The 27,399-nt window shown below is 38.8% G+C and overlaps 1 protein-coding gene across 1 annotated transcript in view; it reads right to left on the bottom strand.

Annotated features, from left to right (window-relative positions):
- Positions 1–27,193, bottom strand: part of LOC122813572 (zinc-binding protein A33-like) — a 284,268-nt gene extending 257,075 nt beyond the window's left edge. Inside the window, exon 1 of the mRNA XM_044085968.1 lies at positions 26,716–27,193. Within this exon, the coding sequence (XP_043941903.1) occupies positions 26,716–27,186 (471 nt within the window). The 5' untranslated portion in view covers positions 27,187–27,193. The remainder of the gene's footprint in view (positions 1–26,715) is intronic.
- Positions 27,194–27,399: the final 206 nt, after the last annotated feature.

Genomic DNA, 27,399 nt, shown 5'->3' with positions numbered 1-27,399 from the left:
CACTGTGGATCTAAACTTTGGGACACCATCCCAACATATCTAAAAACAGACCATGAAGTTTCATCTTTCAAACAATGCCTAAACCACATGCACCTCATCCGGGCAACTCATGTTCTCTATCCATTTATACCCTCTATCCCCTTCTACACAACAAATCTTTCTACTCCAACAAACCTTTCTACTCCTTGGTTATCTTCCTGTCTTAGTCCATACTTTATACATTTCATTTCAGTTTCATTTTGGTCTTTCCACTTTACCAGTTTCCTTCAAATACTTTCCATGGCTTTCTTCTAACCAGGTTTTATGTCACTATGTACCCTAGCATTCTTACTCCCACTATCCAGGACTCATTAGATTTTCTTGTAAATCACTGTGTATTTCAGTCAAAGATGGGATTAGTTTCCAGACTTTGTATTGTTAAAATAGTGTGGGCTGATTGTAAGCCTCGTGTATTTTCTTTTTTCTTGCTTTAAAAATAGGTCATATTTAAAACTGTCCCAGAGTTTCTCTTCAATTTTTGTCTTTGTCCAGAATTTTTGACCAAAGACACAGGCATGACTGCTTTCTCACTCTGTCTTATACCAAAGTGTTTCTTTTTTCCACATGTTGCCAAGTCTGGCTTAAGAGGTGAAAGTAAAACAGCAAGTACTTATAACTGCAGTCTTTGAAGGGGAGCAATTCCTTTTATAAAGCATTCTATACAATGTTGGAGAAAAAAAGCTCTCAAATTAAACCATGTCAGTACCATACCAGCAACTAAAAAGTGCACAAATCTCAGCTCAAATCACAGACATTCATATGCAGGGCCTTTTAAAAGTAACCTATCTAAACCACAAAGACCATCAAAACATTGTGGAGGGTACTTTTCTTAATACACAAGCAAGCAGCACCCACCATGAAACAGAAACCCAAGTTACATTGATTCAGTTACAGATTCAGTTTAAAAGCCTCCACACAATCTAATATCCTAGTCAGAGGACTCGACAGTGAAACACATAAGCACATATATGGCACAGTTGCAGTACAGTAGATATAAATTGAGGCTTGCCTCCCTGGTCATTAGAAGAGAGACATGGAGCTCTCAAATTACACGTCCAATGCAGGTATGAACCTAGCCTGAGCAGTATTCTACCATCACCAGGAATGATAATATAAGAAATTGTTTGCAATAACTTCTGGTGTCAAAGGGTTACAATATATATCAACCTGGACAGAGATGGTAGATGGCCTAATTGCTTTGACAGTGATGGCCTACACCTCACCCACCCCCCCCAAAGACTTTTCATACATTAGCTGAATGCTCATCCACCCACATAACACCTTTTTATGATAAGGTCAGTCTTCTAAAGCTTCCAACATAAAACAGAATCTGAACAACATTAAAAGTATTGCTGCTCAGTGCTAAGAGCCTTAACAAAAACCTCCACTCTCTACAAGCATTCCTTACCCTGGAAGATACAGATCTATGCATCAGAGACTTGGTTTAAGACCAAGACCAGCAACAGCAGTCAGTGCAGTTTCACTTTCCAGACATGTAGGCCCACATTTAGATAAGGGCACTAGAGGCAGCAGTACTTCCATATTCTTAAAATTAAATCACCAGATTAAGATAATTACCTGGAATTCCTCCATGTCCAGCTTACTATTACCAGCTTACCTGAAATTCTCACTTCTCCAAGGAGACAGATTTGGTGGTGGATTTTGGGCAGGGAGTGGTGCTGGTACAAGATGTGGTGGAATGTCCTGTTGAGACTGCTGCATTGGCAAGACGGGAAGTGCAGTTGAGCTCTGTGGAGGAAGTGTTGGCATGCTCCTGCAAAAAGGAGTGTTGGGCACATATGGTCAGTCATTAGTGGCTTGTTAGTATTTCAGTCTCATGCTTTACTCTGAGCTGCTGATCTGCCTAGTCCTCGCTGTGCAACAATGGCCCCAGAGATTGCTTTAATCCAGCTGTTAAGTCTGAACATAAATGTCCGTGATGGAGTCAATTTCAAACAGGTCGCCTCTCTGCTTGCATTCTTGACCTTTCTGAATCTCCTTGAGCGGTGTGATCTGGAGTTGCTCTTTCTCCAGCTCAGATTTGTAATAGCCTATTGAATTCTCATCTAAAGCAAGTATCGCCTCTTCCAATTTTACATCACAGCTCCTTGCTTCACACAGTAACTAGACTTGACGATTGCCTGATCTGAAGCAAGTTTCCCCATTAAGTAAGGCATCGCTTCAGATTACTTTTGTCACTGTCCTGTTGCATCCCTCTTGCTGAGCAGGAGTAATAATTGGACCACCACCTACGAATTCAGTCTTGTAAGCTACTCGCTTCTTTATACCTGGACACTCAGGGGGGTGATTTTGTTTTTCTGAAATTAGATACCGGGACAGTGCAGTGGTGCAACGATTTGTCACCTCACAGCAAAAGGTCCTCTGGTTAGATTCTTGGCTGGGGTGCCTTCTGTGTGGAGTCTGCATGTCCTCCCTGCATTCGTGTGAATTTCCTCCGGGTGCACTGGTTTCCTCCCACATTATAAAAAACGTGTCTAGAACATTTCTCCCTGGGCCCCCGCTGAAAATTGGCTTTGTTCCAAGTCAGACTTTCCCAGTAAACAAATATTAAATAAAAATAAATATTTAACAAAAACAAGTCAAGTATATAGACAGACACAAGGGAGAATCAGCAAACCGGTTTCAGCCAATTTGCATTCATCAGTGCAATAAGCCAATCACTTCCCCACAATATAAATATAGAACAAATCCATCCCACTGGTTGTTTCTCAAAAATCTTACACCCAGGTGGAAAAAAATAAATAAATAGAGTCCCTAGCCTAATAATCCACCTTTTTTCTTTTTGATTCAATCAAGCCCAACCTGACTTAATCAAAAACAATCCCATCAATAACAAAATTAGATCTAGCAGAAGGGTGCCTAATAGTATGTTTAAATGACGCAGTAGATGAGCGTGCAAGATGGTCAGAAATACATAATTTGAAAGTCAGGAAGTTTGGCCAACATAAAAAGCATGACATGCATACATAGCCAGGTAGATGACCCAATCTGACAGGCAACTGCCAAACACATGAATATCAAACACTCAGGAGGTATTAAGAAGTAAACAGCTTCGTTTTACAGACATTTACAGAAACTAGTGTCCACAGGGCTGACACCCTAATAAAAATTGACCCCATTTGATTTTTATAGGACACAATTGCATACTCTGAGCAACAAGACAGAAAAACTTTTCCATCTATAAAGAAAGCACAGTTGTCTTCAAAGCCACACCAATAACAAATCAGATTGCTTTCCAGCAGGCACTGCTTATCTTGTCTCAAAGCAAAGTGGGGACAGCTTTTTTCCAGTGCCATGGCTGCACCATTCGACCACGTCCATGACAAATTTGAGTGATGTACACACACACAGACACACAGACACACAGACACACACGATATGACTGCATGTCAGAAGTCTGACATACAATTTTGTCATTCAAAATGTGAACAGTAAAGGAATTTCTGGATGCAGCAGGATACATAAGAGTATTTTTCGTGTGTCAGAACCTGCTGTTATTGCGCATTTTTCTGTGTCTCCTTGAACTGCCTGGGTTTAACCATCAACCTTCTGGATGACAAGAAAAAGCAGCGACATTGTGTGGTACTCAAAATTAGTAAAATGTTTTTAAATGTTACATAGCTGTGGAGTGCATATTGTATATAGTGTTGGTGTTCAATGTTAACTGAAAAGACAAATTGTTTATTTGCACTACCAAAATACATTTTTCTATATTAAAATAAAAAATGTCCCCATTGGAGGATAGCCACAGGGTAGAGCCTCGCCTGCCATAAAAAGTGAGCCCAACAATGAATGTCAGCCATCTCGAATGAAATTATAGATTCCCATTGGATATCTTCTGCAATCTGACCACTTCTCAAAACATTAATTGCACTGCAGTAGCTGACTTCATAATGAACTCACCCTCAAGGACAAGGAGCAAGCCCTCTCTGCACTTTCCAATTTCATGAAGTAGAGGTCATAGTACCATGCACTGACATAGCAAAAAAAATTAGATTAAGATGCTCAGAACCACTCTGATGGGGGAGGGGGGTCAAAGACAGTAACATTACAACCCCCCCCCACAACAGAAATGCAAGTCGATAGTCTCCACCGTTATAGTAGAGGACTGACCTAACTTCCTTAATGCGTCTTTTTTTTTTTTTTTTTAAAAAAGTGTTACAATATTAAGCAACAGTAATAAACCGTCAAGATGTTCATTCCTCTTTGAGGAGGTAAAGAAACAAAAACTCAAACAGGCCGTCAGAGCAACTCCTAATTCATGATCAGCTCGTCCACCAACTGGACTTCAGCTCCATGCTCATTTCTTCTGTGAAGGTACTGAAGAGGAATTAACATCTATAAAGTTTTGGATGGTTTACTACTGTTGCTTAATACTTGACCATAAAAATCACACTGCAGGGGTGGGGGTGGAGCACCAAGCTGAAAAGGATAAGGCTTTTGAAGTGAAACATCAACATCTATCTTTTTCAGAGGCTCCTGCTGGTCCAGTGACAGTGAAACCAAAACAGTATGCTGGAGGTCTTGGGTTGAGAGCTACTATTACTCTTCCACATCCATGGATTCTAACATTACCCAAGCAGAGGGCTTTCACAGTACTGGAGAGTGACAGAGTTTGTAAATTTGACACTTTTACTGTAAAGGTGACTGTTGTGGAGAACTCTTTTGTAGAGCAAGAATGTATGGTCATGTGTGTTTTCTCAGACCGGGAGAAGGAAGTTGACAAAGTAGTGCTGAGGAAGGACAGTGGTAGAACAGTGCTCATTCACACTGAGCTAATAATAGCCATGTTTCAGAGGGACAGATGCCCATGCTATAATTTAGTTTGGCTGGTAGCCTCTGCAAGTACTTTAGGATCTCTATGGGCAGCAGCAAGTTGCCATTTTCTTATGTAGCAATTTGTAAGAAGTTCATGCTAAAGTCATCCACTATTTGTTACAGTTACCCAGATTGAGGATCAACATTTCCCAGCTTTTCTGATACATGGGCATTAAAGTGAAAAACTGTTCATATTTGTGGGTGATTATTTCACATATAACCCAGTCATTATTTCACATATAACCGCGTCATTATTTCACATATAACCGCGTCATTATTTCACATATAACCGCGTCATTATTTCACATATAACCCTGTCATAGCACGTGTGTATGTAATCCAACAAAACACACACCAGTGAAGAAATAAAATTCTTACCATGCTCCTTATCCCACTGTTCAATGATCTCACTACATCCAGATATATGATCGGAAATATTGCACTAGAGTAGAGTAAAAAAAAAAAATCCCACAAGAAAGGAAACATAGGAAAGTCAATAAAAGCACATTGATGCAGTGCATGAAACAGATCTCATGTGCATGAAACAGATCTCATATGCACAAAAGGCAGTTGTGGTTTTCAGGTTTACATTTGGCTTTAAGATTTTCACACTTGGACATTTCGGGAACTACTTGAAAATGGGGATCGGCAGCCATAAGTGATCAGGCATTTTGTTGGCATCCCAGTTAACTGGTACACAAGAACTAAGATTACTGAAATTTAATCAAGTCTGAATGCAGTGTAATTGTTACTTTACCCACATCTTCTGGAGTTGTAAATGCATCTGTGAACTGCAGTGTTCATTGAGAGTCGGATTAGCGAAGATGGGATAAGAAATGTCAACATTATCATGGGAATTTCCAATATTACACAAGTCTCAGAAATTGGCAAAACAAAAAACTATATGCATCAATTGCCATCTTCTCACTAAAAACTGGCTAGAACTAGTCTCAGATGTCATGGAGGGCTTTAGACAAATTGCAAACGCATATTATAGCAATAACCCACGCCTGGGTGTGGGTAATGCTGGATTTACCCACGGTTGGCGTGGTTTGGTCCCGAGGGCGAAGCCCGAGGGACCAAACAAAGACAACCGTGGGTAATCCAGCATTACCCACACCCAGGCGTGTTATTGTTATTATATTAATGCCATTATTTAAGAAAAGAAATAATTACTTTTCTTAAATAATGGCATTGTATAATGCCTCTTTGCTGCCCTTCCGCACCTGTCTGGTGTTCCGCGGCAGTTCTGATGTACTGCGCATGCCTACGCAGTACATCAGAGCTGTGGGCACACGCAGTACATCAGAGCTGTGGGCAAAAGCAACGGAGAACGCAAGTTCTCCGTTGCTTTTTACTGTCTCGTTATGTTAAATGGGTTTAACATAGCGAGACAGCTTTAAAATAAGCAACGGAGATCTCAGTTGCTTATTTTAAAGCTGTCTCGCTATTTTAAACTCATTTAACATAGCGAGACAGGTTTAAAGCAACGGAGATCGCAAGATCTCCGTTGCTTTTTACACACTGTATCGCTATGTTAAAGGAGTTTAACATAGCGAGACAGCTTTAAAAAAAGCAACGGAGATGTCCGTTGCTTTTTTTAAATCTGTGTCGCTATGTTAAACTCTTTTAACATAGCGAGACAGTGTTTTATACTAACGGAAAAAGTCCGGGCGACCGGACCTTTTTCCGTTAGTATATTGAGGGATTTACAACGGGCACGCTGGTTGGGCTGGCCAATCAGCGTGCACGTTCTTAGGGTAGGCATTGTATAATAGCACATAAACCAATAACAGTTGACTCAAGTAAACATTCATTTTCTACAATATTGGAATACTCTTCCCGATATGAAGAGAATAAAAAATCTTGTACGCAAATATAAAGAAGGCAAATGGCATTTCTCTTTTTGCAGTAGAAATGCATAGTTGTACTGATCATTAAATTAAAGAAGGCAGGATGCATTTCATTCGGTAGTATAAAATAACACATTGTACATAATGTACAGGTTCATTTGTGCGTTTTCTTGTTTCTATAACTCTTGTCTTACCATGACCAATCATTACCTGTACTGTAATCATATCGATGTTAAAAGGTTTTAATTTTTCTTCGTATACAAATCAATACAAAGAAAAATATTGTTACTTTACAAAAGGTTAGACACATTTAGGAGTTGTATATTTCAGGTTTGGATAAGACAGCTGGGAGCTGCATGAAGAGAACTGCACCAGCAGAGGGCGCTATAATTGAAGCTTACTCATGTTAAAATTTAGAGTTCAGTAGATCAGCAAGACAAGAGGATGAACATGAAAGGCAGACATGAGGTTAGTGTAACAAGTGTAAACAGAGGCAAATCAGTTCACTTTTGGGGAAGGCAGGTTTGACCTCTTAACAGTACAGCTGGAATGACTTAAAATGTATGATGGCTACAAAGCACAATGAGTTGCTTTACCAATCAGTCCCACTGGTTGATGTTTACTTACAGACAAGTGACTAGAAGCAATGGATCTTTAAATTATGCAAAAAGCAAGTGAATAGTGTGCCATAACACACGAAGGTAAACTGGAATGAGAACCCTAAATACATTGCAGAAATGCAATGCATCTCAAACAGTCCACTTACTGTACAGTTTTTCCATTTCAAGTTAAACAGTACTTAAAATGGTAAAGATCCAGTGGAAATGACCTGACCTCAAGAGAGTAAAACAGATCGTTTACTGTATCTGGGAACTAAAAGTGAAGCTGTGACATGCATGCACTTTAAGAGTGAGCCCCACTTTAAGCTTCTGCCTTTTGAGTTAGGACAAGAGCAAGAATGTGCTCCTTGTCAGAGTCCTTTGCCAGCTACAGCCCCACAAACCTATCAAAGGTAAACTCTGGAAGTAGGACAGCTTGTCCTTAAGAACGTGTCCCGTGGCAGAAATGAGCAGAACACAAAGAGGTTCTTTACCAGCTACTTAAATACAAAGTCCTCCAAAAAACTTCAATGTCACTGATTTTAGTCACTTCCATATAGTCTTGTACTTTGTTCAGAAAAGGAAAAGTTCTGCTGCAGGAGTTTTGTACTCCTCAAAATGTGCAAATATTCAAACGGGGTATTACATTAGTACATACTAATGATGTGAATTTTTAAAATATTAAAACTCTTTCTTGTTAAACACTGCAACAAACACAGAAAACAAGGAAAGTAGTCCAACATCTGTGAAGCTTACCAAAGATCCGTTAGTCTGGCCAGTGAATCAATGCACAGTATTTAAAGACCTAAAATCATCATCATTTTCACAATAATTTGTATAACGGTAAATCAGAATAATTGCCATATTAGTGTTTTTGCCTTTTTCCTCCCAGTCCATTATGCTCACATTTGAGCCAACTTGCAACTATATGACTAGTAGAAATGCCATACATATACTGCTCTTACGTTCTGACGAAATGAATGCATCACCAGCATGGCAGAAACTACAGCTAGTACACGGAAATTGCACAAATTTTCAGAAGTTCAGCATAACATTCACATTCCAAAACATAACACAACATAGGTTCATAGGAAGTAATAGTAATAGGCAATCTAGTCAAATAAGGAATTCTCAATACCCAGATCCCTTACAACAGTGTGATTTGGGGAGGGGCATCTCCCATACTCAAAGTGAAATGGTTTTGTTTACCAAAATGAACTACGCACCTTTTTTTTTTTTTTTTTTTTTTAAAACCATTTAGTTTGAGACCTTTATTCATGCACCAATTGTTAAGATGGTGCAAGCAGTTTTGGAGCAATTGTGAGTCCACTGAAGCTCAAACTCTACCACAGTCATCTGCAAACTTGGTTAGCCATAGGCCAGATGTGCTAGCCTGATGGCCTGAGAAACATATGCCAAATAAGACAGGACCCAAAACTGAGCCCTGTGGTGCACCACTAAACTATTTAAATGACCCCGGACACTAAGCTCATACTGACAAAGGCCTTGGCCAGGTCAACCTGGCCTTAAGAGTGTCCAGGGTCATTTAAATAGTGGTACATCACAGGGCTCAGTTTCATCAATGGTTCCATTAGGATCTTTGTTAGTTTGCTTAAGCGTGCTTTTAATACAAGTAAAATGAGACCTTTTATAAGCATTACACAGTTTCTCTCTTATTATATAAAATTTATACAGGTATTCCACCACAGAGTGGTATGCTTAAACTTCTCATTATACTTGTTGCGATAGTAACAAGATACTTCAGAGGAGAATTAGATTTTTTTATCAAAGTAACTATTTGCTTTTGAGTAGTACTAAACAGAGCTATTTCCAGGGGCAGTATCACCAGTTTTAAAGGAAAAGGTTACTAAATTATGGTCTGATTTAACAAGACATGATTATGCATATGGAGCTGACCAAGAGGGTGGTTATATTTGTGAGCACTTGATCCGGGATATCAGGGCCAATTTTAGGATGGTTAACCATTTGTGAAAGGTTAACATTTAGATGTCAATGCCAACCACTGGCAGTGTAGATCAGTCAGTTTATTGGACAGTTCCCAGTGGAAAGGTTGTGGATTTAATGAGAATTTCGGCTAATGTATTAAGATAGCAATCATGCTCAGAAGGGGACACAGAGCATGTTCTATAACTAGCTAGAAAATGGCAATCTTAATAAAAAGTCCAAGGTACCCAAAGAAGTCAATTCCAGCCACAGAAAGTATTACAATTTTATTCCACCGAAATACAACACATTAACATTCCTTAACTACGTGAACAGGTGGGTGACCTAGAGGATTTCTCTGAACACCCCCCCCTCTACATAGATCTGAAAGACTTGAATAGAGGTGATCAAAAATTTGAGTGCTGCTGATATTGTTTGGGGGGGGGGGGATACTAATTAGAGATGGTATCACCCACCCCAATTTGGAGAATGAATTGATTAAACTGGTTGGAAGCAACCCATATAGGTTCATAAATGATGATTTTAGTATTTTTAAATTTTAGTGATGTACAACTTAAAATGAGCATTTTAGTCTTAAGGGACTCAAGTTTATTCCTTTAAAGAAAGGTGATCTGAAAAAACCTTATTAGATGTGAAAACGTTCACAAGGAAATTGAGATTTATTTGCACAAGACAGTGTTCACGATCCAGAAGAACTTAAAAAAAAAAAAAAAAAAAAAAAAAGAGCATTTTCAACCCCCCCCCTTACACCCACAAATTAAAAATTTCGAACATGTTGGTGAGAATGAAATAGGAAAAAACTACCATAGGGTAAAATATAAGAAACTTAAAACCCGATTGAAAATAGTGTTCTGATTAATTTAAGCATAATGAAACCGGATAAGGGAGGGGGGGATTGCGTTGGATTGTTTTATGTATGAAGAGAAAGTGAATGATATTTTAAGGGACTCTAGCAGGTACTCTAGTGCATCGAATAATGAAATCAATATAGCTTACAGAAGGATTGATACGGTTTTGGAGGATTTTTGGACAGGTTGCTTGACCAGAAAACTTAAAAGGTAGGAAAAACAGAGGATCCCTACAATATTTTGAATCCCCAAAATCCATAAAAATGGGATAGATCCACCATCAAGACCCATTGTTTCAGCAGACGGGTCGAAAACCTTGCCATTGGCCAAATACGTAGACACAGAATTGACAGGCTTGTGGTTAAAAAGAAAAAATATTTTGAGGGATTCATGAGACTGATATTTAGAGCATGATCTGTTTAGAGAGAACATGTCCTTTTTAAGCATAGATGTGATGGATTTATTTTCTAGTATACCTCGCTCAGAAGGTTTAAGTCTGTTAGAAGAAATTATTTTTGAGGACAATTAACACAATGAATGTGTAGTAGTGATGAAGCTAACAGACTTAATATTGAGATACAACTTTATTTCAAGGCAGAATTGTTTCACCAGGCAAAAGGGGTGGCAGTGGGTGCAGCTTGCGCATCCACATACGTGAACCTAGTCTTGGCAAAATGGGAAGAAAAGATTGTTTTAATTCCATATACAGTCAAAGTTGGACAATGTATAAAAGGTTTTTGGAGGACATCTGTATCTTGTGGATAGCCCCAAAAGAGATACTTAATAAAGGAGTTTAATTCAAAAATTTAGAACGAACACATTCCAACTCATATTTACACTTAACACACCCCATGCATTACAAGAAAAAGAAAATAGTTAAGGGGCAATATATTGGGTCATGTAGAATGACATCTAAATTTCTAAAGGAAATTGATTTTTTGAAAAAAAAGGCTAGAAATTAGCCTGACTGGCTAAAACAAACTCAGTGTAGGGAGACTGGATAGATTCAAACCTATATTAGGATTAAATATTCAGAAGGGAGATAGTAATCAAAGGGAAAATGTAGAAACGTTTGGTAGGGCTCTGGTCTTGGGTTCAATGCCACTGCCAACATGATTAGGAAGGTATTTGATAAGGAATGGAGCAAGTTGTTGCTTTTATGGACTTGAGACAGAATATCCAAGGATAAAGTGAAAGTGGTGTACAAAAATTCTTGTAGTTTGAAAAATTTGATGGAATACGACCCCAAGTAAGAGGAATGGTACAAACAAGTGCAGGCATTGCCCACAGTGTGGATATATAATCCATAAAGAAAGTATATATCTAGAAAGTAGGAATATATACTTAAAAGGAGTTCAGTAATTGCAAATCCAGTGGTCTAGTATATTTGGCAGAGTATCAGGAATGCCAGGCTTTCTATGTTGTAAAGACTGAGCGTAAGCTCAGGAAAATATATGAGCACTTTTACGACTTTCAGACCAAATGAGACTAATGCTTTGGTTAAACAAACAATGCCTACTATTTGTTTTTTGTAATAGAAAGTGTAAAAATGGATGGATGGGGAGGATTATAGGAGGAGAGAATAGGAGTATAGGGAGCTATAGTAGCAAATCACTTTTCAAGCAAATAGGCCACCAGGGTTAAATGAGAATATATCCGTAGCTCCCTTGCTCAAATTAAGATCTGCTAAACTTTAGATTAAGCTCCCATACTCCTTATAAAACAATTTCATAACATTTAGAGGTCGTTCCCTTTTAACATTTAGGTTTTATATTTAAAAAGGTTTTTAATACATACCTACCATGTTGTTTAAAAGCTTTTTTTTTAAAAGGATTAAATTTTACACGTTTTAGTATTAGTTTTTATTCACATCTTGATTACATTCTGTCAAAAGGTCACTAGATAAAGCTAATGTATTAAGCTGGAATATTTAAAGATATATTTTTTTTTAATTCTAAGGTCACTTTTTTAAATGCTCAACTTTCTCAAAGCTTGTTTTGACTTAATGGATTCAACTCAGTTCCCACTTTTTGATCTTTTTTTAAAACTTATGCATGCAATAGGGACTTTAAGTGGTATTAAAACTATTGACTGTTTATTCTGAAAAGGTTTCTGTAACTATACATATGCAAATGGGTTCTAGTTGCAGGAAAACCTCAAGTTCATGCATTTTTCATTACCAATGATGGTACTATATTTAAAACCGCATGGATTACTCAGAGTCCCAATAACTTAGGTTTGCATTCCAGAGAATACAAGTAAATGAGCTATGCTTGATCAGTATAAATAACCAATGCCTCCCCATTCTACAAACATAATTGCCATATTTTAACTAAGGTTTGGAGAAACCGTTTTGAAAATGTGGTACAGAGTTTGTATGAGAATCCATTTTCTCAGTATCAAACTTCATTTATAAAACTTCTTGAGAGAAATACAGAAACTAGAGGACTAATGGCTGTTGAGGAACAAGGACTCAACATTTTTATGCAACAAATCTGAAAATAATCAATATGAGGCGATACACCGAGTACAGTACAGGGATGTTTAACAGAAATGTGCCTTTTAATATAACAGGGAATATTTTTACCTCTTGTATATGCACTTCCATCTCTTTGGATTTCTAAGAGCTAAAAAAGTGATCCTTTATCTGACAAACCCACTAATACACCCCTTCAAATGCTCAATGCACAAGTATCTGTTATACTGTCATAGATGCCTGTACTTTAATATGAATGTAGTCTAACAAATGTATTTGCAATAGTTAATGCAGCTCTTCTCCATGGGCCTCCCCTGAAAAGAGGTGTTGGCTAAACCCAGTCAAATGAAGTACACAAAAACAAAATTTAAAAATAAATATTCTACAGCATTGTAAAGTAATGTTTTACAATAAGTTTCCTCAGCACTCAAACTTCACACAATAAATGCAGTACAGAATATATGCAGTACAGAATATAAAGTGAGCAAAGTATGAGACCTCACAGAATTCACATCTGCATATGAAAGAATAGCAACAGCCATAATCACTCACACAATGGGATTGATTCATAAGGATTCTGTGAGGTGCAAGCCTGGTATATATACTTTGTAGTACACCATTATGGTTATGGCAACGTGGTGTGGTACTGTTTGCCGCCTCTTTAGCCTACCACAAATGATACTGAAATCTTCTGGGGAGCAGCCTATGCTAATTAGCCATGTGTGCTCTCTCTCTCCCCCCTATGAGATGCATTTGGTAAGGCATCTGTGCACTTCAGCTGAGTAATCCAGCTACACAAGTTACCCCAGACAGCTAGGTTAATGAATACAGCCAAAAGCTCACATTCAAATCATTGCTTCCAATGGACGAGATATCATTACAGGTTAAGTGCCGGGAGTTTAGTGGATGAGTTTGTGCATGGGTGTTGTGTGTGGCTGCCTGTGAGTGGATGCAGTGGGATGAATGGCCTCAGGTCCACATGTGCATGTGGTCACAGTAGAGTGCTTAGTTAGGGGTGTGTCTCCACAAGTGGTGCCATGTGTACATGCATATGTGAGAGGGGGCTGTGCATGGGTCAGTGTGTGTGTGCTGGGGGGGGGGGTGACTACACACCTTTCACTCCCCCTACACCAAAAAGCAAATCTTGCAATATTGGGGGTGGGGAACATGGGGTACTCTAGAGCATGATACAAAGTCACTTAAAAAAAAAAAAAAAAAGAACAGTGTTTGGCATCACATAAAATGGGGGGGGGGGGTCAGTCTCTATATTGGGCTGTAAAGGTGCTTAAGGATTCACTTCCTGCATCCTCAGCACTCACCCATAGCTCTTTAGCAGAGTGTTAGCTCCCTGCACCACCACTAGAAAGCAGAGAGGAGATTTCAAACCTTGCTCACCAGACACACAAAGCAACTTGTCAAGCAGGAGCTTTAACTTTCCACATTACTGCTGCCAACATCTCTCTGAATTGCATTTTCCACATCAAAATCAGTCCCTTTCGGCCACAGCTCCTAGTGCCATCAGTGATGTGCTTTCAGAACCTCTGGGTATTAAGCATGACAAAGTCAGAGATGGTCCAACAGAAGATGTGCTCTCTGGAATTGCCTAGAATATTATGTTATCAATGTGCAAAAAGGCAAAAAAAATAATATAATCACTACATCTGCAAGTACAGAGTGCATGCAGTCTTGCTTCTAGACTCTTATTCCCAAAGAAAGAGTACCAAAAGTGTTATGGAAATAATACAATCTAAATATACACAAAATCCTGAAAGCAGACAGGACACCTCTTAAAAACTAGATAGCTCAGCAATGTCACGGCTGTGGGGTTGTGATAGTACCACATAAACAGTCCGCTATCAGTCAAGGGGGCAGTTTTTCATTACTAAACACAAGCCAAGCCAAAATGTAGGGTAACACCTCCCAAGTCAGTGATGAGGAAAGTCATAGCCCAGCCTGAAAAGTCATCAGCATGAGGTATAAGGGGTTAGTGAGCTTGTTCAGTGTGCACTCAGTAGAACATTGTGGCAGCTGCGTTACTATAGATTTTACATTATATTCAATTAGATAACTCTTTTAAAGGAATTAATCAAATATAAATGGCACACAAGTGCAATTGTAAATTGCTCTTGTAGTGATCACAATGGCAAAAGTGAATTTTTTTAAGCAGTTATTTTTGCTCTTTTGGACTGACCTTGGCGTTGAGATAGAAAGCATTGTGTCCCCCCCCCCTCCACCATACACACACAAGGGTGCAAGGGGAAAAATAAAAATTGACTCCCAAATGCTTACTTTTGAAAATTTGAGCTATGGCTCCAACAGCAATTGCACATACAAGGGTCAGCTGGGAGCACCAGGATGAATTGCCCACTGAGCAGTTTCTTTCCTAGAAGCAGAGAAAGAATCTTTCCACAGATTGCATGACTTCTCTGGAGTAGCACGGTTATCACACAAAAGGGGTAATAGGAAAGTGACTGGCATCTGCAGTTTACATCTACAGAGCCTCACGTGGTGCATGCACACACACAGTGGCAAGACATTCTGCACATAAGTAGTTTCCTATTCATTGTAAGGTTGATTAGCACTGTCACACTGCCACATTAATTGCTGATCTGCCATCACTTGTGCACAAGCAAAAAGGCACAGATTCTTGAGAAGGCAGGTGATCGGTTTGGCAAACTGGTAAACCGATATCACAAAGTAGTATGTAGTTCATCAGGAATATGAAGATCAAGAAAGGTTAGGATGACAGCATTAGGAAAACCAAAGTTTATGCCCAGTTGAACCTTCCTGCTAAACAAAAAAAGTCAATCAATAAATGCTATAAAGTTCCAGAAACAGTTATAGAAGCTGCACCCTAGGAAGGAGAAGAGTTTTATAACAGAAAATGGCAGATGTAGGACATATAGGGGTCTGCTGCTTGATGCCAATGGTGGCCTTATTATGGGGCCCAATTTAGACCATACTGATGGGGGCCCATATCTGCACCCCCCTCCCAACCTACCAGCCAAACCCTCTTTCCATCCTGGCTTCATGGATTTTTTTCAGATTAGGTAACAAATACATGCCACTAATTAAAAGAACAGTGTTTATTTATTGGCTTATATTTTGAAGACAAATTAAAACAACTTCTGGATTATCCAAGATCCAGTATAACCCATAGTTCCTCTCTTGCAGTTTGTGTAACTCAGGCACTTAAAAGGCACATTTGATGGGCCACCGAGGCCCTATGTTTACATGGTGCTTTAGCAGGTAAGTGCACCCTGGCTTACCAGTAAACATGGTAACAAATTCCTTTAGTACTGCCTGAATCTCCTGAACCAAAGTATGTACTCCCCCCCTACCATCCACACACCTTTTTCTACTTTCTGTACGTCCTTACTTAAAGATCAGTGTATACCAAGATTATATATTCCCTGTTCCAAAGGGGGGATGGGCCTCCTTGAAACTGACTGATTACATGTATATATCTGCAATCGTGGGACTCCACATATATCTACTGACCTCAAGACCCAAATGTAGTGAAAGTTTTGAAACATGAGAATAAATCTAAGATGACTTCTCTGCTTAATCTAGCAGAAGCATATGGAGTCAAGCAGGAATGGAACTCAAACCACAAGTAGATCAAAATCAGGTAGCAACTGAATGTGCGCCAAAAACAAAAGGAATATCTAAGGTGAAGGACCAGATGAAAGGCAAGAAATGTGGAAAATAAATAGTTGCAAAAACTTCTGGAAGCACCTCATGTTGCTCAAGAATGAATACAGGAATTGTTATGGAGAGGAGATTTCAAACCAAGAGATGAAAGGTTAATATTGCCAGCCCAAGATAGTGGGCTACATACATGCTGGTTTACAAAGTCCATTGAACATGTGTGAGAAACAGAAAGGTAGGTTTTGTACAACAAAACTGGAAACAGTCGCACACCTCGTTGCGACATGCTAAATGGCAGAACTGTATACTGAAAGGCATACTAATGTGGCAATACTGTTGTACTAGGGATTGTGCAAACATTATGGTATTGTTTTTCAGCCACTTCACTGGAAACATGCGCCACAAAGCATCATAGGAATTATATCACAGGGGATCACCCATTGCCAACAGTTCAAAAGATGGATTCTAGAAAACCAGATAGTCGTCTAGGAAAAGACAAAAGTAGCACTAACCATTGAAATAGCCACACCCAGTGACTACAGTGGGTTGTGTACAGAGACACACAAAGTTATAAAATATCAGGATCTGCTGGCAGAAACGAGAGCAATGTGGGAGAAAGATGCCCAGCCACTTAAAATAATCTACAATAGCATTTAGATAAGTTACCAATCCATGTAACCCCATACGAACTGCAGGAGTCATTACTAGGCACATTGCAGGTGCTGCGAACAGCACTTTTGGCTGACCTCAAAGACTGAGACACTAATTTCATGAATGTTATCAGACTGACTTTGGAATGGGGTCAATTCCCATCATGGTATTAGAAACCCAAAAGATTTGGAGAAATTAAAAAAAACTATTAATCTTAAGTGTGTCATTAAACCTAGAGATAACAGCAAGCTAGTTGCCCATTTCTAAAATTGTTTAAAGCCTTAAGACACAGTTTGTCACAGCAAAGCTCTACTTCAAAATATCCACCTCAAAGCTCCATCTGCCTATACTTTGTGGTTCAAAAGCTACTTGTCCAAAAGGTATCCAGTAAAATGCCACTCCTGTCTATCACCATACCTCCCCAGTCACCACCGGGATACCACATAAGGCTCAGTCCTTAGTCCACTCTAACATTCTCAGCAATGCCTTCAACATTATCTGTACAATAAGCCTCAGTAATACAATACACAGATGACTCCACACTCATATGCACATCAGGCAACCTGGCACATTTCCAAAATTGCTACAGAGGCTACAACAGCCACTGAAACAAGGGCTTTGTAACTCCACTCATGCTTAAAAACACATTACAGATGCTTTATAGAACCAGAAACTCTCACCAATGCAACCTGACCTATATTTGTCACTACTTAACTCCTCCCTCATTACTTTATGGCGCTACATCCTTATTAACCATCAGGCAACACAAAGCAAATCTTGACAATGCTATAATAAAGTGTCAATATCTGCAGCAAATATCCCTTTCAGAACTGTTTATAACTACCCTCATCAACTAACATAATCAACTTCTTACCACCTACAAATTATCTAGCATCCACCTGCTTGTTGGACTCAAAATACCATTCTACACAATTATGTTTCCATACAGACATCAAGCTCTATTGACCAAAAAACAAAACACTCACTTTCGCACTCCACAAACTATCAAATCTGCTGGGTATGGTTTGTACTCCTACCCTGTTGCTAAAGCCTGGACCTCCTTACCTATATCCATCAAGTCAATACTCCCTCCCATCCTTCAAAAAAACATCTTCACTAAAATCTAATTCTTGCTTAACTCCTGGATAAACTATATCCCTAAATATGAACAAGTACATCTCCTTACTCCCCCACCTTTACTCATTTCCTACCTTCAATCAGTTTTTCTCTCCTGATTACCTAATGCACCATACATTTTCCAATAATATAATACTAACTTTTAAATTTCTCCAAGCTAGTTAAAATCTTTCTAAATATTAAATCATACAAGTTGCATCTATTTTAACCAGTGTTGTTGTATTATCCTGTAGATGTTTTTCCTATTACTTTTGAATTGTGTAAAATTTTTGTCCTTAAAATGTTTTTGCAATACTTTGGAACTTTTCTTCCCAAGCTTCTGTTGAAAATGGGCACTTACCCAGTTGGACTTGCCTGGTAATCAAATAACAAAAATAAAAATTAGTTTCTTTTGTTGCATTTCTGCCATATTGAGCATGAAAATGGTTAGGTGGATCAGTGCTCTAACTGGGTTAAAATTTAAATTAAATAAAAACGTCATTGCAAGTTAAATACGCTACACACGGCACTACCTTTGGGAGGAGTGTAGATCATGCTAGTAAGAAACACTCGTTTTGAAACGAGAAACCTGGTAAATCTCACTCATCACAGTCCCCAACCCTCAAGCCCAGTGTCCTTGGATAAAAGGATGTACTGGACAAATCAGTCAGTGGGCGGTGTTTAATGGTTGTGGGAAGACTGGAGAAGGGGGCACACATTTCTACCATTCTTACCTCAACTCATGTCTTCTTTCATGACCATCTTCAAGTCAGCACCTGCACTTGCTCTGAATAGTTGAAGTTTAACCGGTTAATTCTCATACCTTGTTACAGTCAAGGTGTTTTCACAAAACCACATAAAACTGACTTTCTTCGAATGCTCAACAATAGTAGTAGTAATCTCATGTTAATTTTTCCAGCCATATCACAGGTCTCAAGGGCAATAGTGAGGACTACATGTAGGCAATGCTTTTTTTTTTGTAAACAAAGCAGTAGCCTATGCATACATTGCGTTTGGGTTAACCCCCCCCAAAAAAGAATTTTCTTTATGAAAGAGGATTTGGAGAAAAAAAAGTAAATAAATTCTCCTCTTAGTACAACTGAAGTAACTTCTCACAGCAAATTATTAAAGATAATAGTGGATAATCTTAAATTTTTATCTGCGTTAGCCTTGTGCTGATGGGTCCACCTGACCCAGTTACATTGTTTTGAACACAGCTTCTGTTATACCCTTTATTCATCATGGGACACCGTTACATGGAATGTACTGGCCGACACTGTCAGAATGTTTAATTCTCAAGGGATATGCGAGGTCTCTCCTGGGTCAGTAATCAGGGAGCCTCAGTCCTTTCCACTGACACCAGCGAGGGATGTTCATTTGCAACAAAAATAGATCCACACAGTATTTCCAGATGTAGCTTTCTCAACCAAGCACAATTTCTTTAACACACAGAGCACACTAGCCCCAGGGCTGGGTTTCCCTCCCTCTCTCTTTCCAGAACCCAAATGATTCCCCACTGACACAGCTATAATGTTTAGTTCTTAGCCAGGTGTTCCAAGCCAAATCCTCCACCACCCTCTCTGCAAAATCAGTGCTCTCATTGTCCCTGTTTAAAGTAGCTGACACACACTGAGCTTTGGTTTACACACACACACATACATACACCCCCCCCCCCCCGAGAAAGGCTGGCACAGCTTACTAGCTCTGCCACCTCCACCCAGAGTAAATGGTAGATACACTGCCACCAGAACACCCACAAAGCCAGCTACTCTAAGGCTCTTGTCAGTGTACCAAATTATACAGAGTGAAATTAATACTAATACCAATGGTATTACTGGCCAAACAGCAAGACTTTCAGGAGCAGCCACTGTGTCACCAAATACAAGTACTGTCAAAGGTAAAAATATTCTCTAAAATTACCAGCCACAATGAAAAGTTTAAATATATTAAAACATGAAAATACTGATATCTATTTACAATAAAGGAAATATTAACACAGATGGAAAGATTCTCACACAGATACAGAAAAACAATAAACTATATTTTTCTGACTGATCTAAAGAATTAATATTTCCTACTTACTTAATACAGCAAGGCAAGATAAGTGGGCAAGTAGTCTTGCCAGTTCCAAAAGAGTGCCAAGTGCCTCTATCACATTTCTCACCAATATTTACAATTATTTCAGTGCTGGCTATAGGATGCCACCACACTACCCCCCCCCCCCCCCCCCGACTAGAGGCTGAACCAGAATCTTGCATATATGTCACAATACACACACAAAGCTTTGCCAAGATGTGTTACATCTGGAAGCTGCAAAACAATTTTAAACACATCCACTCTTCCTACAGAGCTACTAAAGCCCGGCTTCTCAGACATCTCGCCTCTGGCTGCAGTCAGAACTGTGAGATGCAATCTTTATGGTCTAAACCAGGTAATTTAAATTTTAGACTATTTTTCAAAGTTAGCTGCACTGAGATAAACCTCTTCTCATCCAGTATCCTCTGTTGCAATATATTAATTTTAACAGTAACTATACAGTGACATACAGGTGATTTTTTTCCATACAGTAGGACCCACTGTTTGTACATTTTATTATTTATTTATTTTTTTTAAGAACTTTACAAAAATACATTTTCAAACACCAGCATCTGTACAAATCAGTTTTAGATACAAATGACAATTATTTACAAAACTCCAGCTAGCTATGCTGGCATATGTTACACATGCCCTGCCCTACTCTAGCAGAGTAGGCACTACCTCTCAGCATATTTCAATAAACTCAAATCTTACCTTCTCATAACTACCCATTTCCAGCACAAAATCAGGGACATTGGACTCGTAATAATAGGTCATAGGACCTCAACAACCCATCAATGCCTGTACTGACTAAGCAAGCCTGTAGGACACTAGATACTGAAAGAGTTGGAAGGGTAATGCCCATCTGCACAACTTTATATCACCATCTGTCAGTTTTAAGTTTTATGATCAATAACCAAATTGAACTGCCTGTATCAAGCAATACAAGGTCTCCTAATAGTGAACATTCTCTTTCTGCAGTGAACATTCTCTTTCTGCAGTGGAGTATCTCTTTTAAACATTGATTTACTTTCTGCTGATATGGCACACAGGGTGCTCCTCATCTTGAATATCTTGGAATGCCTCCAAGCCTACTACTGATGCATTAGTATATAGGTTAAATTCCTTAAAATCAGGAGTCCTTACCACAGGTTCAATTTGAGCTCATTGAATACTTTATTTGCCTCAAGAGACCATTACACTTTGACATAAGATTTGTCAAAAAGACATGCAATATTTGGAAAATTAGACACAAACCTTCTGGAGTACCTACTAACTCAAGAAAAGCCTTCTCCTAATCTTTTTTCAAAGGTAAAGGAAAGTTTTTATGACCCGATTTTTTTTCTAGTTATGGTCATACCACCCCTCTTCCTTTGCCCGACATATGACTTATAGGACTAAGGAGCCAAGAATGAGCAATTTCCTGTGGCTCAGAGGTGCAAGGTTCGATTCCCTCAGCCTCCATCGCCTAACAGTGCGACTGACCAAGTGAATTAACCAGACACCACTCTGGCAGAGTGTGAAAAAAGGTCCACTGAGATCAGTGCTCTACCTTGGAAAACAAAACCCTATTTGGTTTCCACTATACACAAGCCACTATTCATAATATTTACAGTCAAGCCTGCCTATCTTGTGGATTCTACCACAGCCTGACATTTTTATATGTGAGAATATATATAGGCCTAATGAATAACCACATCATCCAGGTATGCCACAGAATAGACTTATATTTTAATAGAAATTATCTTGCTTCCTGCCTTTGTACTTTTGGAGATGAATTAATCTAACTGTACTTCAGGTACAATTTCTTTGGTCTATCCTTTATGAATTTCAGATTGCATGCATACTGCAAAGCTTTCTATAACTTTCCATGGTTTCAGTACATTAATGTAATGTGTTCACTGCATTTCTCTTTTTGGTTCTCTAACATAGTTGGTCACTGCATTTATCACCAAATTACCTAAATAACCCTTTCCACTTAGCCAGATATTTGTTTTTTTGTTGAGGGCAATGACACCAATACCCAATCTTCATAATTAGTCTCTTATATACATGCTTATTGTATTTTCTGGGTTCTCTGCATGGGCTGGATTACTATAGGAACATGCATGCGCACACGCACATTAGCTAAAAGTGTGGCTATCTAAATGTCTATTTTACCTTAAAAAAAAAATAAAAAATTACTTCCTACATAACATGGCAAACCACATATCCCCTTGTTCAGGAAGACAGTGCTGCTACAGAATGTCAAAACAAATTAAAAGAACACCTACTCGTAATGGTGATAAGCGATTTTGTTCTAAAAAATGCATAAAAAATATTTCCATATCTGCCTTGCATTATTTCACCAGCAGGGAGCGCAATAATAATCTTTCATTCTCTTTTTACACCAGCTCAAGCCAAATCCTCTCACTGTGCATGCTCAATTCACTTGCATCCTTCACATTACTAAAATCAACCAGTTGTCAATGCAGAGATGCCTGCCTGTACATTGTACCGGCACGTATAATCACACATCATGTTTTTGTCAGGCGGGAAGGAATCGGAATGACTTAAGGAAACCCACATAGTTGTATGGAGAACATACAGCAATGGATTTCTCATGCATACTGTTGTAGTAACATTCTGTTACATGCCTTTGTGTTTGGAATTTACCTCCCATCACTGTGTAAATTAATATTTCTTTATGCAAAAAAAAAAAAAAAATGTTCAACTGTCAAGAGACCGACTATTCCACAGTTATCAAACCCCATAAAGGTAAGAAGCAAAAATATAGCACCCAGTCAGTTATCAAACCCCATAAAGATAAGAAGCAAAAATATAGCACTCAGTCTTCAAATTAAGCCTATTTTTTTTTTAATATTCTGAGATCTTACTGACAGCAGCAACTCAAAACAGAATGGTTAACCATACCAGGTTTGGGATGAAAACTCTGAGCACTGGGCAACAGCAGCTGACAATAATGGGAGGATGAGGAGCCTGCAGTTACTAATTGTACTGGACGAGCCACTATATAATGAATGATGTGCAGCTACTACCAGAATAAGACTACCAGCAGGAAATGCCTTGTAGCGTCTCTCAAGCAATCTCTGGGCACATAATGATCCTGTCATAACCTAATGCAAGGCCCTATTGGGCCAAATAGGTCTAAATGGCCTAAGACTGGCCCAACCTACTGTTATAACTGGGACAGACTGGGACAGACCAGAGACCAGTACTCAAAAATCCTGGAGTAGCAAAATATAATAATCAGCCGCATTTGATTATTAATTTAGAGAAAACGGATTGTTTGAAATTAAATTAGTGCAGTACACAGGAGGTTCAGGCACTGATGATGAGAATTATGTAAGCAGGACACATGCAACATTCTCAGAGATACTGCCTATTCATGGTATGAGTTGGGATTAGATTATCAGGTGATTCAAAATGCTGCGTTAACAACTGGTGCTTAGCCCAAGGTTTTGACTTCACCAGGGTTGAGAATTCACTAGTGCAGCCATGATGCTCATGCTGTGTGTTAAAACTGGTACCAGGCTCAAGGTTTTTGGCTTCACTGGGGCTGGGGATGCAGGCACTTCGTGATGCTAGGCTCAAGTACTTTTATCACCAAGAATATGAACTAAACACAGTCTAAGGCTCAGAAACACTGGCTTCTCCCTTCAAAACATAGTACCTGCTGGTGAAAACCTGTAGCCACAATGGGAAATTTAAAAGGAAACCGTATGTAGCCAATGCAACAACGGCAGGGTAAAAAATAGAAGGCGAGGCAGCAGAAGAAATGAAGAAACCTAGACAATAGGAAGCACTGCTAGTCACAGCTGTTAATGACAGCACAAGCCACATAGAATTTCCATACACAAACCTGCATTTAACAGCACAATTGCTCTTATTCACACTGATCTAAGAACAAATACTTAGAGACCTGGTGTTCAAATCGGGAGGGAGACCATCATTGATCTAGAAAATAAGGCAGCCATTTGAGGGGAAAAAAGTGATCATCCAACAGCGTGGATCGCCATCATGTAACTATGGATTTGAGGCAAATTAAACAGTAGGGTTCTAATTCAGGAGAATAGGCTTTTCAGAAAATTAGACCCCCCCCCCCCAAAATTTCTAACTACTGCCACAAAAATCACATTGTTGGACAAAATGTGCTAATGAAAAAGGATAATTTATATGGCTCTCAAAGGGGGGTGACACTGAGGATAAGGGAAAACTTACATAATTTAGGAAATAAAATGAAACCGAGAAATAGAACAAATCAAACAGTGCAAATGTAGTTCTTTCAAAAAAGGCTCAAGTGGGGAGAGAGAAAGACACTTCAATGAAGATGGGTCATAAAGTGTTTTACAAATTCAGAGAAGAATAAAATAAACAGGAAGGACTAAGACAATAGATTAAAAACAAGGGAAGTAAAGGGACAGGACAGAAAAAAATAATAGCATGAAGGGAAACAGAGAAAGAAAGAAATAGTAGGGTTTATAAAATTGCTACATCTGCAACATCTGCTCAGCATTCATTATAAAAAAAAAAAAAGTAGTACCTTCCAAGTCATAAGATGATCCTAGTTCTTTAAGGAATAATTATTACAGAGATGCCAAATAGTATGGATTTTTGTAAATCTAATGGAGAGAGAACGTCTTAAATCATGAGAGGGTAAAAGTCATTGAACACTGACCTAGAGAAGTTGGATTCCCCTTGGCAAGAAAAAGGTAAGATTGTCAGCTCACACTCAGCTGCAAGTAAAGTCAGAAGATCACAGTTGATGGAAATAAATTGCCAGTATCGAGAGCCAGTGAGATACAGGACCAAAACAGGACAAATTTGCACCAAGAGGACTAGTCAGACAAATCTAAGATGATCTTTTACTCTGTAGCTAGGAAAAATAAGAAAACAGAGACTGTGGTTTAGATTTAGCAAAGTATTTGCTAGACTACCACTTGAAAGGTTAGTGAACACATTCCAAAGATTTCTAGTGGGTCTTAGGACTATGGCATAAAGTGGCTAGAAAATAGGGGTCACCACGTGGGTCAGACATTGTGTATTTTATACAATCACAACCTTATAGAATAGAAAAACAACTGCTAAAATGATGTAGAAAGGATGAAGGAATTTAAGACTGGATGAACTTTTAAAACAGGTCAGCTTAACTTCATGCAAACTAATGAATTTGGAAGGCAGAACCCGAGAGAAGAGTGCACAGCTAAATAAGACAGAACCATACCTCTGATCTGTCCCTGATTTTTCCTCATATTTTCTCCTGTGTCCCTCACAAAATGTTTGCTTTTTAGTAAACCCCTCAAGATTAAAGTCGGTCAATAATGACTTCTTATTGTTCTGAGAATGCATGTTGATATAAACTTGCTCTTCCATTTATTTAAATTATAAAAGTAGTTATACTGTTTTGGTCCTTTGTACCCCACATTTTTTTTTTTGTCCAGAATTCTTGAAGGAAAAAGGTTGAGAAGAATGGACATATCAGCAAAGTACTACTTTGGAAAGAAACCTGTGATAGGTGCATCAGACAAGCTAGAGGTAAGTAAGGAGCGAGGCTGGTGAAATAGTAGAAAGCACAGGAAAAGTATTAACAGCAGGCAACAAGCTATTTACACTGCTGTTAAAAAGCCATGCACAGTATGATGTGCAGAACTGGAGCTCTCACCTTTGTAAGGGTACAAACATTCCAAGGAGGACAATAAAATTTTGCAAAGTCCACATCAGACACCATACACATAGGACTTAAAAAAGTCTGTACTGTGTCAACTTAAAGCTGATGGGAGGTATAAAGAGTGGCTAGTACTGGCCCTAGGGCTGTAAGGCACTTAGGCAATCATGGTCAAATCGTGACAGGGAAAATGCAGGTATTGTACTGGAAGACAAGATTTTTTTTTTCTTTGCCCTAGCTCCCACAATTCTGGTTAGGGAGAATATTTAGTATATACTCAGTGAACACTTCCAAGTGCATCATTGCTACATGCAAAACTTCCTTCAAATAAACTACAGTTTGCCTCCACAGACCTGAATTACCAGTTATTGTCTAGATCTATTCCACAAGTTCAACCTATGGACTTTCCAGCAGAAAGGATTACCACTCTCACTCCTCCCAAAAAAGAAGGCCCACCCACAGTAACCTGTCTGACTCACAGAGCACGGCCAGATCCCAGGTCCCCGGCTTTGTGCAAGTATTACAAGATCCTTCCTTCCCAGAATCAGGAGTGTTCATCCTTCAAAACATAGATTAAGGACAGCAAAAGGCCATTATTTGAGGACGATAGGGTGGATTGCTTGAACAGAAGCAAAGAGACAGGTTTTCACAGATCTGCAGTCAAAAATCAACAAATTCAAGGATGCATGGAAAAACCATAAAGCAATTATGAGGTGGGCAAAGCTAAGTTATTAGTCAAAAAATAAATCAGGTCATCACTTACACATGAAAGGAAAAACAGAAACAAACTCAGTCTAGGTGGATTTTGATTCTTTATCCCAACAGAGTATAATTACCTACTGTTAATCATAGCTTACGTTTTAAAGACATGGGAAGAATGCACATATAGCAAATACAGAATAAACAAAACCATAAGTAATAATTCTATGCCCCTTACCTTATACTTGCTGTCTGCTTGCTGCACAGACATAAAATGATGACCATAGTGTTTGGGAACACATAGGGCACAGGCCAAGATTTCATCTTCCTCACAGAACAATTTCAGATTCTCTTCATGTTCTCCACAGTGCAAACCTGCTCTTGATCGTTTCACACAATGATTATATGCCTCTTCGTCCTCCTGCCCAGAAACTGTTCCTTTCTCTACTTGATCCTGTTTCAGCACTGTATCAACCTGATTAGCCAGAAGTCGATTCTTTATGTACTTCCTAACAAAAAACACCTCTCTGCACACTGGACAGAAAAGCTTTTCACTGGTGTCCCAAACCTTGTTAATACAGAATCTGCAGAAATTGTGCCCACATTCCACAATTACAGGATCACTAAACAACTCCAGACAAACTGCACAAGTTAATTCCTCCATACTCTCTGAAGTGTGTTTATTAATTGCTTTCACAGAAAGCAGCATGTTTCACTTAGCTTCATTTATTAAGAGACAGGGAATGAGGAGGGTGTGGCTCTTCATTTAAAAGGACAACGCACCACCAAGAAAATACTTTACATCTTGCTTTTTGAGGGCTTATAAATCTTTCAGTATGAAACAATGATTAATTATCACATTGAAGTGAATGAAATAGAAAGCATGTTCTAATAAGTTATAAACAGGTACTAATGAAAAGCA

This window comes from Protopterus annectens, chromosome 10.part0 (assembly GCF_019279795.1).
Source record: "Protopterus annectens isolate FY-2018-M chromosome 10.part0, PAN1.0, whole genome shotgun sequence".
Taxonomy (NCBI): domain Eukaryota; kingdom Metazoa; phylum Chordata; order Ceratodontiformes; family Protopteridae; genus Protopterus; species Protopterus annectens.
Note: the sequence above shows the minus strand (reverse complement) of the source record. Positions and strands in the feature narration are given on the sequence as shown.